This window comes from Ischnura elegans, chromosome 8, assembly GCF_921293095.1.
Source record: "Ischnura elegans chromosome 8, ioIscEleg1.1, whole genome shotgun sequence".
Lineage (NCBI taxonomy): Eukaryota > Metazoa > Arthropoda > Insecta > Odonata > Coenagrionidae > Ischnura > Ischnura elegans.
This window is the reverse complement of record NC_060253.1, coordinates 46252330-46275370: the sequence shown is the minus strand read 5'-3', so window position 1 is coordinate 46275370 and position 23041 is coordinate 46252330. Positions and strand designations below refer to the sequence as shown.

Genomic DNA, 23041 nt, shown 5'->3' with positions numbered 1-23041 from the left:
TTAAAAAAGTACCCATCATGGTGGGTAGTTACCCTTGTTCAACCCACGCTCTACACTCCGTGGAGGGTAAGGGAAGGGCAAACCTTCTTTTACCTTTCCTGGGAACTCCACCGCTTACCATCCATCTACACTTCGTCTACCATCTATTGAGGGTAAAGGAAGGGTAGGCCTATACTTCATCTACCCTTCCTGGGAACTCCTTTGCTTACCATTTGTCTATCCTTCGTCCAACATCTATTAAGTGTAAGGGAAGGGTAGGCCTATACTTCCTCTACCTTCCCCTACACTCCAGGAAGGATAGGGCCTACCCACCAATGTTCTAAAATATGCTCCGTCTACCCCTGCTGAAAGGTATAGGAACGGTAGCCCTATTCTTCCCTTACCCTCATTACAAGGTAGACCTCCCCACAATGGAAGAGTTTATTTTTATCAGGGAGAGGAGTTTATTTTTATCAAGGAGATAAATGAAAAATAGTAATTTTTTGCGGAGATTTTATTTTTTTCATTTTGTACAAAATTATCGCACAGCAAAATGATATCATATAAATAAATATCCAAAATAAATATTTGAGCTTTCTGGTGATACCTATGCATTCAGATTTCATTGTAATTTTTTGAACATCCAGGTACTTTTTATCACTACCTATTTTGAAAAGTGGGATACATTATTGCTAAATAAAAATCACACATATCACAGAAATATTTGCAATGAAATCAAAGGAAGGTTTTCATGATATTATCATTATCTACAGCAAAATGAAATGCTATAAAATTTACCAAATGGAGGTCTCAGGCATGAGAAAATGTGGAATAACATTATTTGCAGAGCCTTCTATTATGAAGTTGAGTTATAATGGCACACAAAGATACAATTACAGCAAGGATTAAACCACTATTTACAAGTTATTACTAGGTAATTTTTCAATACTATGTCTAAAGTTTTTGTCCATGCAACTATTTACATTAGCTTTGAGAGATATTGTATTTTTTCTTTGGTCCATCACCAGAATTACATGGATAGTACAGTAACTTGGAATGATGAAGTGATAGTGATGTATAGTTTGAAAACTTAACCCCTCATTTGTATTAAACCAGAACAGTTACTTTTCATTTTACACCTCACCTTTCATCTTGAGCCAGTTTTGAGTCTAGGGGCCACTCCCTAACCAATTTTGTCAATACCTATCCCACTGTTTATATTATGTCCACAATACCAAACTTCAATTATGATGGCGTAAATTTCTAGTTCGGAGAAAAAAGAGAAATAAAATTCAAGTATACCAAGCATGGATAATATTTTTCACAAATAATTAGAGATAATACTTGCAAAAAATACTTTTCTTTACAAGAAAATCAATAAGCCAAGTGTATTAGTTCTTATTCTTCTGATGAAATGGATGATGATGATAGAATTTGGCACATAAAGTCACTCAACCTGATCAGCAAGGAAAAATTTTGATGATGTACGTTCTCACAGAACAGGTTATCAACTTTTAGATACATAAATCAATAGTAGTGTCTCATTAGACTGTTCCAGTAATTTGCCCTACCTCTTCCTGATGGACCTGGAAATACAACATCTCCCCACATAGGTGGTTGCACAGAGCGATTTCGATGTCTCTGGTGACTGATAGATGGGTATGGATATGTAGACGGTCTGTTGGACGGTCTGTAGAAGGATTGTCGTGAAGGCTTCATTGGTTTGGAAAGGGTCGGATGCATCTTCATGGGTGCACTCATGCTGGCTGAAGAGATTGGTCGTGCTGATGAATCTCCGGCCTGCTTATCTAGTCAGGAAGGTGGACCTTGCGGCCAGACGATTTGCTCAATCCAATTCACATAGTGGGAAACTCTAGTATAAACTGCAGGCAGGCTGAGGCCACATTTCAAGCCAAACGATGTAATGCCAGCCACTGAAATCAGACTCTGTGTCCCTTTTCCATTGAACTGGAGTGGACCACCAGAATCTCCCTTCAAAATAAATGAAGGATAAAAATTAAGGGTGTTTTTCACATCCATGTAGTGGGCCAGAAAATATTGGAAGTTCAGATGTATGAAAAATTTTCCACAAAATTACATGCAAAAGTGAAATATCTGCATGCTTAGTAAATTTGCAAAAAATATACAAAATATGGTGACTGGAAGCAAACATTTACGTGTGTAGTAGGAAATGATGTGATGCCTAAAAAGGCAATCTTTGAATAATCAACTACTTCAATTAAAACTACTACTACACATCAACTACTAATCAAATACTAATATATCAACTACTTCGATTAAAACTATGGTCATCATCACATTTCGTTTCACCTATGTCATTAAACGAATATGTTTTGGTGCTCTCTTGCACCTACACTACTCATGTTATATGTTTAGGCTTCTAGGGACATAATTTCTAAGAACGATCTATCACTTTTCTTCATTTGCATAAATCACACCTTCCTTGGAGTACTCCCTGGCTTGGTTAATTTCTCCTACCCCTAGCAGTCAGTACGCATGTAATGTATTTTGTGTTTTGGAACCAATTGAACCCCAAAATTTCATGTGCCAATGACTACAGTGCAACAGTGGTTTACTTTACTTCTTAAGAGTCTCCACTTTGATAACCCTGTGAGCCCATTACATAACTGACCCATTAACTCCCATTTCTGAGTTATTTTTCTCTCTAGTAAAAGCCAACTCCCAGTGCTGCTATTCATTGGGAATGGTAAATCGCATTGGTGAAATGTTTATTGCCTTCAGAGGCCGAGACCGTTTCAAAATGTATAGTCCTAGCAAGCCTGACAAGTATGGTTTGAAAATGATGCATTTGAATGATGCCAAAAACATGCAACTGGTTAAGGTTAAGAGGGTGGCTTAGACAATAAAATATTACTATTAAGCTGATTATTTCCTAGTACAAAAACTACAAAGCAGGACCTCAATTGCAGTGTGATAGGAGCTGGTATGGAAAAAAATAAAAGTCATTCTTACCAAACAAGTGTCTTTCTTTCCATTTCGATCTCCAGCACAAAGCTGCCCTTCAGCTTCAACACCCCGAGGAATCAAATGTATTGACCTCCCTTGTGCTTCATGCAGACTGGTATTACATTCATTGAAGTCAAAAGGTTGTATTTTGGCCAACAAAAGGACACTACTTCTACTTTCATCGTCACCAGCTGAAAATCAAATCAAAACAATCATACCATATTTTCTGGTGATAACCATGAAAAAAATTACAATATTAGATGATCAGCCCACCAAGAATTAGAATTCATTTTTGCACGAAGATCTTAAGTCTGCTAGAATCACTTCAAAAATCAAAGAGGATTGAAGGGGGGATAATATTTATGTATGTATGGAAATAATTTTATCAAGCTTAAAAGAGCCAGCATTCTAGAGAGGATATCTTCAACAGCCAGTGTCAACACAAAAAAATCATCTCTCTTTTATATTCACCCCAATTAAGTCATCAAAAAACATACATACTAATTATCAATGAAAGAAATAAGAATTGAGGTGAAAGTTTATTGAAAGAAGTTATTTGTCACTGCCTCCAATAGCTCATTTTGATATTTTCTCTAGTCCATCCCTATTAAAAACAAAATGTATGTCATTGCATGAGAATTTTTGTTCTTCATTAACTTACATAAGAATTTTTGTTCTCTGAAAATTAAGAGCCACAAAAACAAATATTATGGAATGAGATCAACATTATTACTCCCTTTTAATAATTTACTTATTATTGAACAGCAACATCATCAAATTTCCAATTGTGTTGAGTGGCAATCTTAATATTCATATTATGTGTGAGGAGGTGATGGAATGAACATTAGACCATTCCATTCGCATACCAAAAGTGAAAAATTTCTGATAACGCAGAGACCACTTAAACACGAGATTTTCTCAATATTGTAGGTATTTTAATGTAGAAACAAAACGATTTTTTATAAAAATGATTACATAAATCTTGAATGATTACGTGGCGACTTAAATTGTATTTAGTTAGTCAAAAAACTTTTTTTTGGGAAATATGAAAAAATTTCTTGCTGGGCTTAAGCCACATTGCACTCTCCATGCCTAAGTGCCTCTTGGCAACCATCTAGTTTACTTAGTATAGGTTACTTTCAGCCTTCATAAAATTAAAACTTACGAAAAGAGGTGGCACCCCATCCAGATACATAGAGATCCTTGTCTCCTAGGTCTTCGACATCATTCAGCCTCGGGCCGACCTCTTCCCCATTCCACAGCAAACGACTGACCAAGGCATCATCTGGCTCAGAGCCATTGCCGCTCGTTTCTCCTCCATCCTCTTCTCCAATGCGATTAGACAAGTTTGCGCCATTCCTTCGCTCCGCAGTTGATGGCCCGCCAGTGTATAGGCATGCCGGACAGATGAACTCAGTGAAGTTAACAGATCTACTCAACCTCACGAGGGCAATGTCATGGTAACGGTACTGCAAGTTATAGTCAGGATGCTGTTCCGTCTGTAAAACGATGGAACAAATTTGCATCATAAGGTATCTGGTCTCTGAAGTGTCATGATGAAACTTGGCGATAAAATACAAAGCCTAATTTTTGGTTTCCTCCACTGTGAAAAATCAAGGTATTAATGTGGTGAATGTCTATATTATCAATGTAAGGTGGGCTTTTTTGATAAGGAGTACTTAAGTACAATAGCACCTTAAAAGAGCGGCAAAACCTTGATCTGTCACTCAAACCTTAGAAAATTGAGCACACCATATTTAAGGTAAAACGCTGCACCACAATTTCCCATAATTAATTTACAATTGCAAATGATAAAATTAAACATGCCTATTTTCAATAGAACTAGGGATAGAATTCAAAGTGTATTTTCATACCTTTTCAATAGAAAAATCAATGGGAGTACCTCCTTCATCTTCAATAGCAAGATCTAGATCACCTAGTCTTACAACAACAGGTGGCCTGAAAAGGAAGTTGTTCTCAATCATAAAAAATTCCCGACATAGGTACTTGAATCAAGCATTTTAATATCACTCCAGCACTATGAAATACATTACTAGTACAAAATGAGCTAAACACATACACCCAGGAGGGAGTCCAGTATAAAATTTGGGGGCGGGGGTCATGACCTGGGTCCGGGGAGTATGGAATACATACCATCCTGGTGAGAGGAGAGTTCTCCCATGAAGCATATTTTTAAATACTCATTTTTTCAATACATTTTTTGGCAAAAATTTCAATTTTATTCTTGAAAACCAATGAAATTGAACAAATTTACAAAGTTTGACAATGTAGAAGAAATAAATAGCCAACTTGAAGTATAAAATAATTATAAAATATTAATGTTTCATACAAACAAAAAATGAGAAAATAGCTATATATTGTCATGTTCACTCCCTTTAGTCCTTTACAATGATGAAAAAAATATTTAACTATTAAGAATGTTGGCATAATTACCCTACTGACCCCTGTAATGCCACTTAATCCATCCCTTCATGCAGTATCATCATGTGCTTAGCTCATTTTGCACTTGAAGTTAAAATAATTAATCTACTAAAAAAGATATTTTATGATGAAAATTGTGCAGAAATCCAACGTACATGGTGACCCGGGGGTCCCTTTCCCTTCCACCTAGCCGTCGAAGCCGTTACTCGTATAAAAATTGTTCCAACACCCACAAAAGTAGACGGCGAAGCTTGATTCAGGGATTTTAAGAGGCATAGCTCCTTATCAAGTGCGCACGGAGCACCATGAGTAGCACATATAGATTCGTGAGTTGCCTTATGCATCCATACAATGCTTTTGCATTATAATGACAGTTCGGAACAGTAATTTAAAAAAATTAATAATTACTTCGGGAAAAATAGTATGATAAGATTATTAGAATTAGTTGATTACAAATTGAAATTTATTTATTTATGATTTAATTATTGCAAATGAAAATTACTTTATATATTGAGTAACAATAAAAAAGTTATATGTATTACTATTTGATTTTCCCATTTTTGTTAGTGTTTTTGGAGTCATGGCAAAACATTGTGATAGTGAGCTATGTACATATTAGTTTTTTTCACTTATTGAACTCATAGGGGAAGAACAGCTGCTTGGAAGTAACAGAACTGGCCTGAGATAGGATGAAGGAGTGCTGGAGCATACCAATTACCAAAGGATTATAACCAAATACCAAAGGATTATAACGTATACCAGTGCACTTACCCAATGGCAGTATTAGTGCAGTGAGCAGCAGTCATGACATATCTGTCACTGATCAGAGATCCACCACAGTTCCACTTAATCATAGAGCCTCCATTGTCATCAGTACTTCTGTAGCCTAATGCTGCCTAAAAGTAATAAAAATTTGGAGTAAGGCATCATTTCCTCAGGAACAGTTATCAAACAGTAATTTTTTCAAACTGATATGAAGTGTTCAAAAATCTAACATAATGCATCTTTAAGTAAAGTGCCGAACAGAAGGTATCCAATTCAAGGAATGCACTTTTGAGACATTTTTTTCAAAAACCAATTCCACAGCAACCCTATTTTGTTTTGGGTGTGTTTTTGTTTTTAAGTACATAAGTTGTGGGGTTTGAGAAAAAAGTAATGTTTCTAATGAAACATGTTGAGAATAGTAGTTTTATCAGAGGAAAAGTGGGGTTATATACTTACCATATGAGGTATTTCTCCTAAGCCAGCAACAGTACCCTCAATGATGTATGGGCGAACTTTGTTTGGGCATTGCCTTATGTAGGTTCGGCATGCTGAAATAATAGAAAAGATTTTATTTGTAAGATGTGCAATAAATTAGATAGAATATGGATAGCCACAAGACTTTTGACATTTGTTGCCATTTGTTGCTGTTTTGACATTTGTTTTGACAATTTCAGGTAGATAAATAATTTTTACAGGTGAAATAATCAAGAACCAATGAGACAATATATTGATGTCAAGGAATCAGAAAGGCAGGAACATGAAAAGAGGGTGTTTCCCTTCTCAAAGATTCCCTGGAACTGGGGCAACTTTACCAAATTAGTCACAACGGTTATAACCAGTGGAAATCTCAATAAAACAATGGAAAAAATAACTATGAACTGTTAAAACTCTTCAATATGAAAAAAGGTATATAGGGATACTCAGAACACTGAAATTGGAAAACTTCAATATTAAAAGAAAACGTTGACATTTTCGTCAGAAAATGTTAAGATGCCAGGGATTTCATTGTAAGGACGGTCAATTATATCGCCTCTTTGATGAAAACATAGGTGCATCTCTTGCTTAGTTCGGGAATTTGGTAGGGCGCCAAACAATATTTCAAAATCTGGCAGAGTTGTCCCCATTTATGATAAATCGAAAAAAATTAGGCATGCGTTCAAACTGTTCCCACCTGCATCGGCAACCCTTTCTGTCTGCGCGGCTGTTCGCGACGGGTTCCTGTTGCTTCCAGGCATCCACTGAGCTTGGTTCTGGTTGGATCTGCCGCCAGAGCCTGGATTGTACGGTTTCCTCTGGTTCATCCCGGGCTGCCTGTTTCCCGGGTTGTGCCGCACACCGCCTCCTCCAGGAGTGGGCCGGCGCCCGCCACCTTCTCCGTTCCGCTCGCAGCAAACCACCTCGATGGTGCCTTTGAAGCCGCACCTATTGTGACGCGTCGTGGGGTTCCCCTGCCGCGCCGTCCTACGCAGGGCCGCCAGGGCCGACGGACACTCCGTGATGAGCCGACACTCCCCGCTGTGACCGCTCTGGAGTCTGCAAGAGCTTCCCACTGAGGATAACGAAAATTACGAAATGTAGGGATCAGTGGCGAAGGGATAAGGGAGGAAGGGACCAAAATTTTGCCTAGGCGACGTATCCACTGCTTACATGGTCAAAGAAATATACTTTAAGGGGAAACAAATAGAGAATTAAATTTTTGGAAGCGTAGTCTGAAGTACAAGTCATTATTAACTGGCATTTCCATAACCACGATCGGCTTTAACCTCCACTTCCATCCCGAGGTAAATGGCAACACTATTCCTCCAGTAATTATCAACATTCCGAATTCCTATTTTTACCTCCGTAGTATTTACATTTGACCACGGTTAGGGATAACCAGTTTTAGATAAGACCAGAGTAGAAGAAAACAAGCGAACGGTCTAATCATGAGGATGTCGCCCAATCATTGATAAATAAATCAATGAATCCAATAGTAGAACAGTTGAAAGACAAAATAAAAAGAACACTAATAAGAGAAACAAATAAATCAAATGAAAAACCAACGAAGAGTAAAATTAGACCATAGAGAGAAGTTCGAAACATATCGAAGATGAATTCAAATACAAATGATACAGTCACCTATTATGAACAAATTTTATCGTCTACGATTGAAGAAAACGGTGAAAATAAAATCGAATCAATTTATTTCCCAAGCACTGGGCTAATCATACTGGGTGATTTAAATAAATCGGCCGTCGCCGAACGCATCATCCGAAGGTCGTAACCATACTGGGTCAATGAGAAAATTCGGACGCTGTCTGAGGCTACGGCATTGAAGTAAAACTTCCACAATCCTCGAGAAAGATAAGTATTTTGAGATATAAATAGAACACTTCAATCACTCCAATTGAGACCAGAGACTGAGCAGCGAATTATGGTGACCGTCTCGATTCATAGAAGAAAGGAAGGAAGGCAGAGTGTCCTGCACCCAGACCCGGAACTAGGGTGCGGTAGATTTCAGGGGGCGGCAAAATTTTAAAAGTTTATTAAAACAAGTTACGTAATTTTTTCAAAATCATAATAACTCCACTAATATCGTTTCATTTTACTTAATTTTATTGTACATTTTATCAATTTTATTACACTGACATTACCAAGTCATTTACTTCATTTTAAGACACGACTAAGAATTTACGTAACTCATGGATCTGGAATGAGTATTTTACTGTCATGTTACTGTTATGAATAATTTTCCTGAGCGCTCGACAGTGGAATCTGGAGCGTAAAAACGTGTATTGTAGTTTACTAATTCAAGGAATTTTTATCAATATAAGTGTAAGGTGTATATTAATGTGTATAAGTTTATTAATATAAGTGTTATTAACAAGCGAGGGGGGGTTTTGGGGGATAAACCCCCCCACCCCCCAGAGCTCAGAGAAATTTTTAAGTTTAATCCATTTTACTTAATTGGATTGATATTACTAATAGAATAGTGTAAGGATGAATAAAACTTCCCTCTCAAAGTCGTAAAACTCACCATTTTGAACCATTTATCTTATAATTCTGCATTTATTAATCTCGCACCTACCGCTTATCCTGGTGGGTATTCCATACCCCCACACATCCCGGTATTAGTTAACTAATACCTAATTACACCCAATGACAGCGTTAATTCCTAGCTGCGCCCCTGTTAACAAGTGTTTAAAAAACTTATTACAGAATATATATAGCTGACGAAGAAGCCTGAAGTGCTTCGATAGCTTCGACGAGTTTATTTATTCAATGTGAGTGTTTCTTTTTTGTGTCTCTGTTTTTATCAATATTAACTTGAACTATTTATATATATTTATATATATATATATATATATATATATATATATATATATATATATATATATATATATATATATATAACTAAAGAAATAGTTTACTGGGAAATTAAACTTTAGTGGTGGTGGGAAGAAGGGAAGGGAGGAAAAAAACTGTTCTCCTGACAAAACTCCTACTTCCTACTCCCTACTCTGTAAAAAAAGCAAGACACGAGTTTCAGGAGCTCCTCAAACTTACACTCCTCCTGCTCGCAATAGCGTAAACGATAAGGATTTAATTTCAATGCAACAGAAAGCATTCAAAATAGAATTTATTTCTAAGTTGGATCATTAAATTTTAAAAATATTCGGCTCCATATTATTTCCTGAACTTCATTTTTCTCAAAAAAGTACCAATTTTTTGCGCGTAAAATCAAGTTTCCCAACTTAGAGCGCTTGGTTTATCCGTAGTTTTCGTTCCAGTAACTTGTAATTTTTATGCATGGAAGCCAGATATAGTATTAACAGTTTGCAGAAAACAAATTGTTTACGCCACTAAAAATGATTGATTTGTTATAAACAACGCAAATCTCTGCTAACTTCGAAACCAATGGGTCAATTGAAAATTAATAGGTACAGTTGTGTTCCGTAGAATAAAAGAAATGCTGGTACCTATATGACGCAGGCTAAATGTCAGCAGTATATTCAATATAGTTTGATTTTTAGCATGGTTTTGAGTTCCGGTTGTCGCTTTTTCTCTGTTTAGCGAGACAGAGCCAAACAAAGAAGCAGAAAAGTCAGTAGTTCCGGTCCTGCCGGCAATCACTCCTTTTCCTTACCGAAGACATAAGAAATAGTGCCTGGGTCACATACGGGAAGGATTTTACTTTCAGCATGAATCAAACACTGGTAGTACTCCACACTTACTAAGTGCAAAAACCGACTCAGTTTTATATTCTAGGTATTTTTACCTATGCAGATTTCATTACGCTGAAAAGAAAACAATCGATTTTTTTATTCAATAAGTTCCTTTCCAAAATCATATTTCAAACAGGGGCGCCGACATATAAAAAATATTGGGGGGGCCATATCGGGGGTCTTACCCCGGGAAGAGGTTAAATTCAAAGTGTGTCTCAGCACCGTAACACTATCATAATTCACACCACTTGTTTTCAGTTAAGCTGCTTACTACCTTAAAATTATTTGTTTTAACACATTATTGAATGCATTTTAAAAGGTATCTATCGTCAAACATGGGAAAATACCAATATTTTTTGTGATTTTCCCAAATCATAGTATAACTTAATTATTTTCTTGAATTATTGAGGGGGGCTCAGCCACCCCTAACGAATCTTTGAGGGGGCTCGGGCCCCCTCAGGCCCCATGGAGTCGGCGCCACTCATTTCAAAAGATATAATACATTTCAAGGTAAAGACCTAGAGTATTCGGTATGATTCAATAGGCTACTAGTTTCACGTAAAGTAAAACACCAGCTAGCATAACCAAGTAAGGGTCGAATATAAAGTTTGATCAAAGTTGGATCCCGAATAGTTATTTCACAGGATACAAATTCAATTTCTATTTATTTATATTATGCATGCAATACATCATTTCCTAGTCCTCCACCTTATTTAAACGTTAAAATTTTCCTTTAATCAAATGATATTTTCCAATGATACTTTCTCTCCGGTTAATTACTCATTTCAATTCAATTCTATCTAATGCACGCCTCACGTAAGTTATAGATTATCGAGATCCGAAGTGAGAGAAAACCATATAATTTTTATTGTAATTTCCATTACGTTGGTTGAGAGAAGGAATTTTCATTTAAATTGAATACTGAATTACATTTAAATTTATTAATACCATTAAAAAATACAATAGTGGCATATAACATGAAGTTTAGCAAAAAAAGCTTTCTAAAAAGTTATGGATAAAAATATCCCTTAGCCAATACTTTCGCCTGCTGCAAGAGGCTGGATCAAGAATCAAGTGAATCGGAGTTTAACTCTATTGCGTAAATATTAAGCATTTTTTAGGAAGCAGGTTTGTAACAGCGGGATTCAAAATAAATACGATTCGCGCGTGCTATAATAAAGTTAAGCCAACGTATGCGATATCGTCGAGGTTAACAAGCAAAGTGAGGTTGCACATAATGTGTTTAAGTCACGAATTGTATTTTTCTATCAAAATTTTCTCAAATATTTAAGCCGAAAATGGGACAATTTTCATGTAAGTAACGTGATTTGACTTCAGTTCCCACTTTCACTTGCTAACAAATAAAAATCTAGTTCGATGAAGTTTTATCTATATCTGATTTCCTTCGGTATTACAAATATTATTTCGGCTTTTGAGGAAAAAACTCATTTATTGCAGGATAAAACAACATTGTTAAAGGCTTAGGCAAGTAATATCATCTGAATCATAAAAATGCTATTTTTGAAAAGAATTTATCAAAAATGTTCACGGGGAATGCCCATTTTTTGTGCCTGTCAGCCGATGATATACTCATGAAAACGACATATACCAACCAACCATACCGACCTCCAAGAAACAACGACAAGAGTAATGCCTAAAGAACGCCATTAGAAATTTTGAGATTGATTCAATCCACTGGTAAATTGTACGTCGAAAAGAAGGTTGCTATGGCTGAAGGCTACACCGGTTACGGCGGAGAAATTGCGGTCGCCATAGGTTAACCAAGCTGGTAAGTATTAGCCAGGTACCGGAAAAAGGAAGATGACGCAACTCTATAAAGGAAGATATTCGCACCCATTTAGATTAGGAACGGTTGTGTACTTTCCAAAGAAGTACGAAAATATATAGTGAATTAGAATTCGAACCTCTAAAAATATTCTTTAGCTCTCTCTTGTATCCTGACTACGACGCCAATACATTTGTAAATTTCATTGAAAATATTTAAAAACTCTCTGGATATGCCATTGAAATGAGAATCATGAATTTAACTTTTTTATTCATATAGGAACCGACGCATCTATCGTGATTAAGGCAGCGCTTGAAGCTAATTTTTAAGTTGAATTACATGACACACACAATCAAAAATTACCTTACTTTACTTAAAACGGAAAGTGTTGGTTTTACATTACTTTGGTCATTTTTATGATCTATACTACCACTGCATAAAAGGATAGAATTACTAACAGAATTATATAATGCTTAGATTTATACAAGTAATAGAGAGACTGGATGAATCAATAACTCCATGAGGTTGTAATAACAGTGAGATAAGTGCGTTATCTACTCGAGTAGATAGGCATTATGCACCAACGATGATGCAAGTAACCTTCTCTTAAGGCACTATAGACGCACTAATCACTGTTTTCCGTTATACTTAACATTGGAAGGTGCAAGGGCAACTGTAAAAATTCCAAGGAGCAACTTCGTCCGAGACCTAAAAACAAGAAAACATTTTTTCCGCAAATATTATCATATCTGCACGCTATCACCAGCCAAGCCTTTTCTTATTGAAAACTCTCGGATAGAAGTTGTCTTGGCAGACGTTTGACGCCAATGGTAAACTCTTCTTCTCTTGGCCTTGACACTTGACCTCTTCCCATCCCTCGTTTGAGTTCCAACCTTCTTATCTTCCAACGCTTTAGTGTCGACCGGTTCTTTTGCATCATTTCTTCTCATGCGGAAAAACATCCCTCTGGCGCGCGCAACGAAGTCAATTCGTGTCAAATAGCTCAAGGGAGTACTTGCTAGTGTCAAGAGCTGGGCGATTAGTGATTTTTCTGCGCAACTTAATATCTTAAGAGAGTCAAAGCCCTGGAGTAAAATTTTGTTCAGTTGAACTTAGTGAATCATACAATTACAGTTGGCATTGTTGCGAAATGTGGAAATACCTAAAATACATGGGAATCCCAGGCAGGGGCGGATCCAGGATTTCATTCTGGGGGGGGGCACAAGCAAGGCTGTTTTGTTCTGGGGGGGCACAAGGATACCTCGTAATACAAAACGAAGGCAATGATAATTGGACCGTATTAAAAGTCTTGCATATTGTTTAAGGGTCTGGGGGGTGGGGGGGGGGCACGTGCCCCGTGCCCCCCCTCTTAGATCCGCTTATGATCCCAGGGACAGTGACAAACCCAGCAAAATATGCACTGACAAATCTAGATAAAAATCCCGAATTAATGACGAACTATCAACAGATTTTAACGTGCTAAATGGAACTAGACAAGGAGACGGGATTCTCCTTTACTATTTAATTTAATTTCAGGAAGTTACCTACAAAAGGTAAAACTGCAAGCCCAAGGAATAAAGTAAGAGAAAAACTCTATATTTTAGCCTTAGCAGATGAATATTTCACTAGTTACTGAAGATAAAAATAGTTTAAAAAGCCTGGCCAAAACCTAATAAAATATAGCTAAAAATTAGGACTACATGTAAATGGACAGAAGTCTATGAGGGGAAGGGAGCCTGCCGGAATGCCTCGTGCAGCTCCCTGCAAACCTACCGTAATCGGTATGAAACTTTAATAATAATTTACTGCGTTTAAAAATTCACATTAACAATAAATTTTCTTATTATACCAAATTGAATTTCAATTTTTTTATGGACCCTGCTAGGCCCCCTTTGAGGCCGAGGCCCCAAAGAGGCCGCTTTCCTCGCTCAGTGCTAAATCCGGCACTGGCGACAACGATATCGTAAGGCAATTTACAAGGTACTTCCAGCTGAGATGAGTGTAGCGCTCAGCGTTACTTGCTTCCATGTCATCAATACTATGGTTACGACTGGAAATTCGATGCTTCATGACATTTTTCAACACAGTGACGACCTCCGTCGTTGCCTCCTCCGTCAGAGGTAGTTCGCAAAATGCCAAAAACCTAACTGACGAAAAGCTAGATCAGATTCGTTGACTACGATTATATCGTTTGTCATATTGTTGCCTACTTAGAATAAAAAATGTTTCTATTGAATTGAACCCTCTTAAAGATGGGGAAGCGTCAGGATTTAAAAAATCTATTTATAGGTATTTACTTACAATTAGAAAGCTGTTTCCATTTGCCGCTTTAAAACTGTAGTAGGTGGTTCCATGACGACCTCTGCTTTTGGTTACTGACCAGCTATCCTAAGCTCTCTAGTCATGTCAGTTGCTACGATGAAAAGCATACACAATTTCCACCTCGACCATTATAATAACATTTGGATGTCTATCTACTGGAAATTTGACTAAGATCGCTTGGGTTTGAGTTGATCTATTAGTGCGTAAATGTAATTGACTGGAAGTTTCACGATAACCTATAATTGCCACGAGCCATAGGCGGATTTAGGGGGTGGTCACGGGGGATTGTGCTCCCCCTCAGGCGCTTAAAAAATATACAAGATTTTTAACACTGTTATCATTATGTTTGTTTTGTTTTGCGTATTCCCAGCCTCAATAATTTGAGACTTGAGCCCAAGTCGAGAAGATAGATTTGCCAGTCATGGCTAGTCGGCGCTGGAAAAACGCATCGCCCAAGTGGGTAAGCAGCTCGAAAACTGTCGTTATTATTCTTGTAACTTATTAATATTTTCATATTGATAACTTTCACATTAAAATATAAAAGAATAAAGAGAATATTTGGTAAATTTATTGCTGCATGTTGCTTTTAATCTCAAATATGAGAAGACAATTTGCCTATCAGACCCTTGTGCCCTCCCAGAAAAGAATCCTGGTCAATCCCCTTGCTACTTGCGGCAGGTTTAAACTGAATGAAAGGGCACATGTATTTGCATTAAAATCTTCTTCAGAAAGAAAACATGATAAAATCAATTTCTACCCCCAAGAGACAAGAAATAGTAAGTAAAATCTCATTTATTTCCTAAAACTAACTTTACATGGGGATTGGTGGAAGTGAATTGTAAGATACTTTAAGTTCCCCTCATCAGTTCACCATTTATTACCGATTTATGCATTTATTATTTGTCCGCGCCAATCAAAAGTCGATTAAGTCAAATCAACACTCTCGTTGATAATTTCGCACCATAATTAAGATCTTTAGACTGATGGTAGATGAGGTTGCTGAATGATACGACAAAACCGTATATCAACGCCTACGTGACACTTGATGTTTTACAAGCGCTTTCTTTATCCCGACATAGGCTTAATGAATCAGCAAAAACTGGCTATGAAATCCAGTTAAATGTTCTCCACTGGCATCTTCACCAACGAATTAGGCCTTTCTAACCATAAAATCTCTTCAAAGAAATATTAAGGTATGTATAAATATTAAGGTTCAGTGAAATAATTATACCGACGCATAAAATATCAAATGAGCAATTACTTGCCTCTCCGTTAAAGTAAGAATAAACATAGTTCTAAAAGCACACCTTAGCCGAATCTAATCCAATGCTTTCTCGGAAGACTTAGGATAAGAAAACACTTAATGAGGATATTAAACATTCGTTAGAGAGATGTAAGCATGACCTCATTTTGCTACGATTAAATAGGTATCATTAAGATCATTAAGGTATGAAACGAGACGTAACGGAGTGAAATGATATGAAAGTACACACAAGACTGAATAATGAAATCTCAAAATCCATGGAAAAATTATATTGTCTACAAATAAACCCTTCCATTTCACGCAATGGGCATGGTATATTAGATAATATTTGCACCGGTACACTATGCAAGACAAGTAGAAAATACTTAAAGGATAAATACCAGTACCGTACTATAATCAAATAAGATAGGTTTTCAGTTTAAATCAAAATATCACATAAAAACACTTTTGATACATTATTTATCAAGACATCGGCACACTCCATGAATACACCAAGGTTAAGCCTAATGATTCAATATAATTGGATTTAGTCTAGAAAATCGTCAGCTATAAAATATCGGATATCCTATCAGATATCTTTCGCTTGGATAAAAAGTGCCATGAATATGAATGTAAAAGAAAGGACTCTCCAATAGGTTATTAAATGGCTTAAAAAAAGTTCTGCGACGCTGAAGCTATTAGAAAATACGAATATCACGGAGAAATAGCTTATTTTCCGAAATTTATGTAAGAGATGAATAACATTAAAATTCATACATTTTCAATCGTATTCCTCGCGAGTGCAAATACTGCATTGCAAACATTGGAAATGAATGGATCGCTCCGAAGTTGACAGTGGCCACTTTTAAAAAAAGATCACCAAAATTTGTTAGTATCCACAGATAGAGGATGAAATTGAGTATTCGTTGCCGATGTTAAACGGTTTGCGAGGTCCCCAGATATTGCCAAACACAGTACGGGCCAAACAGTTATATCCCCCGCAAGAATTGGCAACTTCAAGCAGTGCAGAAATCCGATGGGCCCTTGGACTGACGTCAATGACGGGCCACTGACGTCACCGAGTCGAAGGGCCACCAACGTAAAATCTTCGAAACATTGGGCATTAGGATGGAGCGTGAGGTAGTCATCCAAATGAATATATAAATTCGAAGCAGCAATTAAAATTTGGCCCAATTAAGATCTAGAGAAAGAATACCCATAGCTCACGATGAATTACGCAGTCATACCATTCTGTCGCAGTAAAATTTTAAATTTACCAGATATTGAGCGAAATATTTCCGCTACCTCTAAAAAAAAACTTATAGCAGCAAATTGCAATATTTAAGGCACAACACCAAACTTATTACACGGGGTGCATCCGAGATAGTTTATTTATTTCCATTGCCGTTTCGTTAAGAAGAGTCACGGTTTTTAATCATCTGGAAATTTTATTTCGAACCACTGAAATCTAAAAAATGGATTCCTAATACCCCTTCTGCACGGGTAATAAAGATATTATGCTGGCCATCAGTCTAACGACACGATGCCAAAGGGGGCTGTATTTACAGTTCTCCAACGTAAAAGAGTGATAATACACTTAAGCCACCTCCGCTTCGTCAATATTACTTCGCGCTGAAGTACAAGTTTCAAATTTAGGCTATCCCCTTAAAATATTTAAGGGTGGATAGAATATAGTTTTGTCAACATTTGCCTGCATCCATAATTTGAAAATTTTAGCTCACTATTCTCTCAGATGTAAATTTTCTACATTAGAGATCAAGACAAATGTTGTACAATGTCTACAATTTATATTCTGGATTTTATGATGATAAAGTAGGTTTAAAATGAGAAATTCGTCGCAAAAAGACAAAAAACGGCCTTTGGAGAGGTAGTGCACCCTGTAAATACACCATTAAATACCGTTTAACCAATAAATCATTCAATACGTTTGTAATATTATCATAATAATTATCAATGATATCACAAAACTTCCATGGAAAAGTCTGAAAGAGATGTTATTAGGAGATGAACAAATTATAACTTATCAGGGATTAGAATATTATCATAAGGTTTCAAAGAATCGCTCAGCAGTTACATTAGCTATGAATTTCACTTCCCTCTTCGATTACCAGCAAGTCCCCAAAATCCTATTCTTTTCCATCCCCGCTTGTCTAACATTTTTTTCCTCAGTTTTCTGACAAACAATGTATAGTACTCGCTCCAACAAAACCTTTGTTGAGTTGAGTAAAATAATAAAGGAAATAATACCCACATCTGTTTTATTTAATGAACGACGGTAACAGAAATTTCCACGGTTGAAATCAAGGGGACTGCGTAGAGGAGGCCCAATTCCATCTCACAGAAGGCTGATTTCTGTTGCCACTTCGGTAGCACTTTAATCGGTTCTCAAAAATATCCGCGCCCCGGTGATGAGTGGAATGCGATCCATTTTTTCCAATATTTTGCATTATAATGTTTGTAACTGGGAGGAAAAGCATTGAAATATTATGAATGTGATATATCACAATTATCATGCATATCATTTTCACCCCTAATTATACCATATTTCCCCGTGAAACTCAGATCAGTTTGAACGTAGGCGACAACAGTGGCCACTTTTGTAAACTCATTTACATGCGCGGTATGTGACAAAACATTTAGAGGCAAACTGGAGGATCTTACTAAATGTAACACTTACTGACCGACCATGGTTTCGACACTTTGTGTCATTTTCAAGTGTTGTACTAAATTAAATAGTGTGAACATTACCATTTGTGTTTTATCATGTATATAGCAATATTCCACAAAATCAAGCCTGAAACGTATTGAGGATCCTCTTTTGTAATATTGGTAGTTGAAATATTTGGGGAGAATAGTTGACAGAATGTGTTTGACGATAGCATATGGAACTAGCTTTCAAAGCAGAGAGAAAGGATTCGCTCACCAGGAAAGATGTCGAAATATTTAGCGTCGTCTTAACTTCCTTCAGGGGGTGGGGAGGGGAAACCCAGAGAGGAACTGAAGGGGAACTAGCAAACATAAATAGTCGATTTACGGTATTGTGTGTCAAACTGACCCACAGAGGGCTTTCGCCTCGACTCTATCCCTCACAAATTCAAGAGCCAGAGCCTTTCCTGACTTGATGGCCACTTCCTTGTCTTACCTGAATGACGCAAAGCGAAGACAAATCAACTGAAAATCTTATAGGTGTTCTCTAAGGCAAGAACCAATTTGAAAATTGAAGCTCAGTGTTTTCTCGGATGTAAAATTATTACATTACAGATTAAAGTAAATGCTCACAAATGCCTCCTCTATATACTTCGTATGCACTTCAAGAAGATAAAGTAGGTTTTAAATGAGAAATACGTTGCAAGAAAGACAAAAGACGACTACTAGAGCAGTTGTGCGTCCTAGTAATATACCTTTCAATACCGTGAAACCAATAAACCATTCAGTTTCGTCCTACCAAAATAAATTCAATGCAATTGAAATAGCATCAAAATAATTATCAAGGGAACTACAACACAGCCATGTTAATGCCTTAAGAGATGCTATCAGAAGACGAGCAAAATATAGCTTATCAGGAATCAGAATATATCCACGAATAAAATATTACCATAGTATCTTAACTTTACAATTAGCTATCACATCATGACAAAACGTTGAAAATTAACGATCGAGTACTAATTAACAATCGATACTCCATACATAGAGTCGTTTGATAAAATAAAAAAAAAATTGAGCGTAAACTTTCTTTTATGGCAACAGAAGACTTGACTATTAAATAGTCAGTCGATAGAATCCAAAACAAGCACTGTTTGATCACGCCAATTTGTAGGAAGGAATAAAAGTATTTTGCGATGAATTCAGTATTTTTTACGCTGTTTTAGTTGAAATGATGTATTTTGAACTCGCTCATACTTCTCATACAACTTTGCTGTAATTTTTATTTATTGACCAATGCCATTGCATTAGTATCGTTTAACTTTACTTTCACCTGTTCAAGACCTATGAGGCAAGCAACAATTATATTTTACCATCTCGATGATTATTTCTCATTTTGCTCGGTTCAAAAACTTCGCAGTAGCTTATGGTACACCGGAAATAATTCTAAAGCTATACTAAGTATTTACTTTATATATTTAAAAATTTTTTTTCGAAAATTTGAAAAAAAAACTAATTTTATCTCTGAAACTTGGGCTGGAGTTACTATCACGTGGGGATAATTTTTCTTCTTGTATGCACTAAATTATAGGGACGAAACATAATATTTATTAATTCTGCAATTCCAACAAAGTAACCTAGGACGGAAATTATTTCCATAGAAATATGGTTAAGAATTACGATCGGTACTGATTGTTTCCGGAGCTTCAACAAGAAAACCAGCAGGAATAGGTGGATGTAAAGTCTTATAAAGGTGGCAATGTGGACCGACCTATTTCTGTGAGATGAAAATAAATTTCAGCTTGTTCTAGCTAAAAATTGGTTTCTATCCGGAAGACAGCAACTTTCAAGCGAACAAAATTTATTATAATTTCATTTCATGTTAATTTTCCTATTACTGTATTCTAATCGTATTTTGTATGTTTTCAAGATTGTATACATGCACATGGACAAATGTTTATATGAAGGACTCATAGAAGAGCCACTTTTGTTTAAAAGTTATTATAAAATGTACTGCCGAGCATTGCCTTATTTGTATGCAATGGCAACCCCTAATCAAGACTCATCTTAAGGGGTGTCTAATTTCACTGTTAATGTATGCATATATTGTAATATTTTGGGGCAGTGAAATAAATATCTTTATCTAATAACTATAACGCACATAGACACCGGGCAGTAACGCGAGGACAAGCTATAACGCAGACAGCGGGCGGATTTTTCAATCAAAGGTATTCCCAAATTTTTATTCCTAAAGCAAAACGAGCGTAGAGGTCGCATTTTATCCGTCGTCAGATGAGTTGGATCTCGAAATTTTGTCTAATGAGAGAGTGTAGCACAGGCGACGCCTTCTGGCTCAAGTATCCGGAGGCCTGTTTACACGGTACATCAGCTCGTTCAAGTTAACGTCTAAATGTATGAACGTAAGAATGAACCCAAAAATGCACCGTGTAACCACCCAACTTATGCGAATGCATAAACAAAAAATTGAGCCTCCTCTAATTTGATTCATGCACTTGAAAATTTTCCGTTCCGGTCCACAAAAATCGCTCATGCAATCAAACAATACTCGTCCGTGTTCATTTGTCGTGTAAATAGGACTTTAAACTTCTGCACTTCAATGATAATAATGACACTTGGCATGATTTGCACTTTCATTTTCTCTAACTAATAGATTTGTGGGAACGCTTTCTGAAAAAGAGGTTAATTAAATGAAAGTAATTGTAAGAGTGGAAAGTCAAATGCACACAAGAGAAAACAAGAAATAAGGACGGGGCACAGAACTTAAAAGTGTTAAAAGCTCCCGACAAAGTACAACTTCGAGGAATTAAAGGGAAATAGTTTTCTACGCCGCTCCGTTAGAACCTGGACATGCAGGATGGATAAAAACAAACCAGCCCTGGATTTAGATGCCGGCGATGGTGAACATTTTCGCCGCCGAATCCAATTTATCCGATAGGGTGCCGAGTGGAAGGTGTATTACTCAGACCTTCGGGTGGGACGCTAAAATGGGGTACCATGTCTCGTTAAGAACACTACGCTCCCCAAATTTAGATGGTATGGTATTTGGAGGAGGCGACCGACAGCTGAGGTCATTTACGCCATGCGGGAAGGGTACGGAAGAAAGGATGGGGAGAAACCCGGCGTCGGCATTAGCCTGGTCTTAACGAAAGGCGCCAAGGGGGTCACGGCTTAACGTCCCGTCCGACGGACGGAGTGTTGCGCTTGAAATGTTCTCCACACAACATTCAAGTAGGGATCGGACAGTCTCTGAAAATTCTCTGCCATCGCCGGGATTTGAACCCGAGCCCGCCAAGTGGGAAGCCAACACTCTAGCCACCACATCAACCCGATCTCCTCCTACTTGCCAAACACTTTTCGCGTAATCAGTGGCGTAGCCAGGAATTTCGTTCGGGGGGGGGGGGGGGGGGGGGGGGCAAAACCAGGGGGGAATTTTTTTTATAAATTGGATACTAAGTAATGGGTTTAAACTAATTTTAACACTTTTCAAAATCGGAAAAACTTCATTTAAAAAAAATACTTTGTAAATTCATGATTTTTCAATATTTTGTTTTCTTTTATGAAGAAAAATAATAGTGCTTTTACATTTCGCGGGGGGGGGGGGGTCCGGACTACGCCACTGCGCGTAATACTTGGCTTATATTGGTGGATCCATCCGTTTTTCTCTCAGACAATATACTCGTAAGACTTAAGAGAATACTAAATGAAACTCAGCTAATCAAAATTTTCACACTGCGCCCCTATTTCTTTTATGTTTTCGTAAAAGTTGACGGAGAGTTTCCCAATACCTGCCACACGCCTTTCGAGGTTGCTTGGGGTGTGGTATATACATCGTGTCGGTGTGAATTTAAAGGAAATTTCCCAGTCCCACTTCTCACCAAACGTAAAACCCGATAAATATGGTGTTGTTAACCTACCTGCATTGTCACTGGATGTCACGAATCTCGCAGATGATATTGCAGAACACAGAAAGATTGCGAGGGCCGCAGCAGAAGCCGTAGACCACAGGGTACGACCGACAAAAGCTTGCACGACGGTCCCCATGGTTATGAAAGCACTTCAGGAAGATTATACAACGATCCACTTTGATTTCAGTCTCCTCTATCTTCCCTCCTACTAACAGGAGAGGGGCGTCTTGAATGATATCTTGTTACAGTCCCGAAGAACCTGGGAAGTCCTGGGAGGACTTGACACCGCTCCGGTGGTCACCAATAGATGTTTCGCCGTTGAACGAAACTATCCGAATGTCCGTAGCACGTGTGGAGTAGTTGCTTATAAAGGAGGTGCAAGGTTTCCGGTTACGGGTGAAAGAGGGGGAGGAGTTGGAGGGGTTGAAAGAGTGTAAGGTCGCAGTAGTGACGTGCTTCAAGCGACGTTTTCCATTCGCTGCTTCCCCTCCCCCTCTGTGACGGCTGATCCGAGAAGCGCCCGGCAGTTTGAAAGCTAGCTGATCCCGGGAGCGCGGGGAAATCCGTGTTGCAGTGATATAAACAGGAAGCATTAATTATTTTTTTGTTCTCCTCTTTCAATTCCTCACTTCGCGGCATTCCTTTGAATGGGACCCATACCTGGACTAGTATGGGTATTTTTTTTGGGGAATCAAATAGGGCAGAGGTCTCCAAACTTTCT

At 37.5% G+C, this 23041-nt stretch overlaps 1 protein-coding gene across 1 annotated transcript; it reads right to left on the bottom strand.

The window, feature by feature from the left end:
* Positions 1–475: 475 nt before the first annotated feature.
* On the bottom strand, positions 476–22676 carry LOC124163444 (serine protease persephone-like). Its single transcript, XM_046540361.1, has 8 exons — positions 22330–22676; positions 7346–7723; positions 6631–6722; positions 6181–6305; positions 4842–4926; positions 4133–4466; positions 2974–3158; positions 476–1971 (listed from the first exon to the last, which is right to left on the bottom strand). Exons 1-8 carry the CDS (start codon positions 22454–22456, stop codon positions 1792–1794), a joined length of 1506 nt encoding a protein of 501 aa, XP_046396317.1. The 5' UTR covers positions 22457–22676; the 3' UTR covers positions 476–1791.
* Positions 22677–23041: the final 365 nt, after the last annotated feature.

Excerpts from the sequence above, each read along its gene's own strand:
- LOC124163444 (XM_046540361.1), bottom strand. The coding sequence starts at position 22,456 with ATGGGGACCGTCGTGCAAGCTTTTGTCGGTCGTACCCTGTGGTCTACG. Across the intron at positions 4,927-6,180 it reads TGCACTAATACTGCCATTGG|GCCACCTGTTGTTGTAAGAC; the intron begins GTAAGTGCACTG and ends CTTCCTTTTCAG. Across the intron at positions 4,467-4,841 it reads TTGATTTTTCTATTGAAAAG|ACGGAACAGCATCCTGACTA; the intron begins GTATGAAAATAC and ends ATCGTTTTACAG.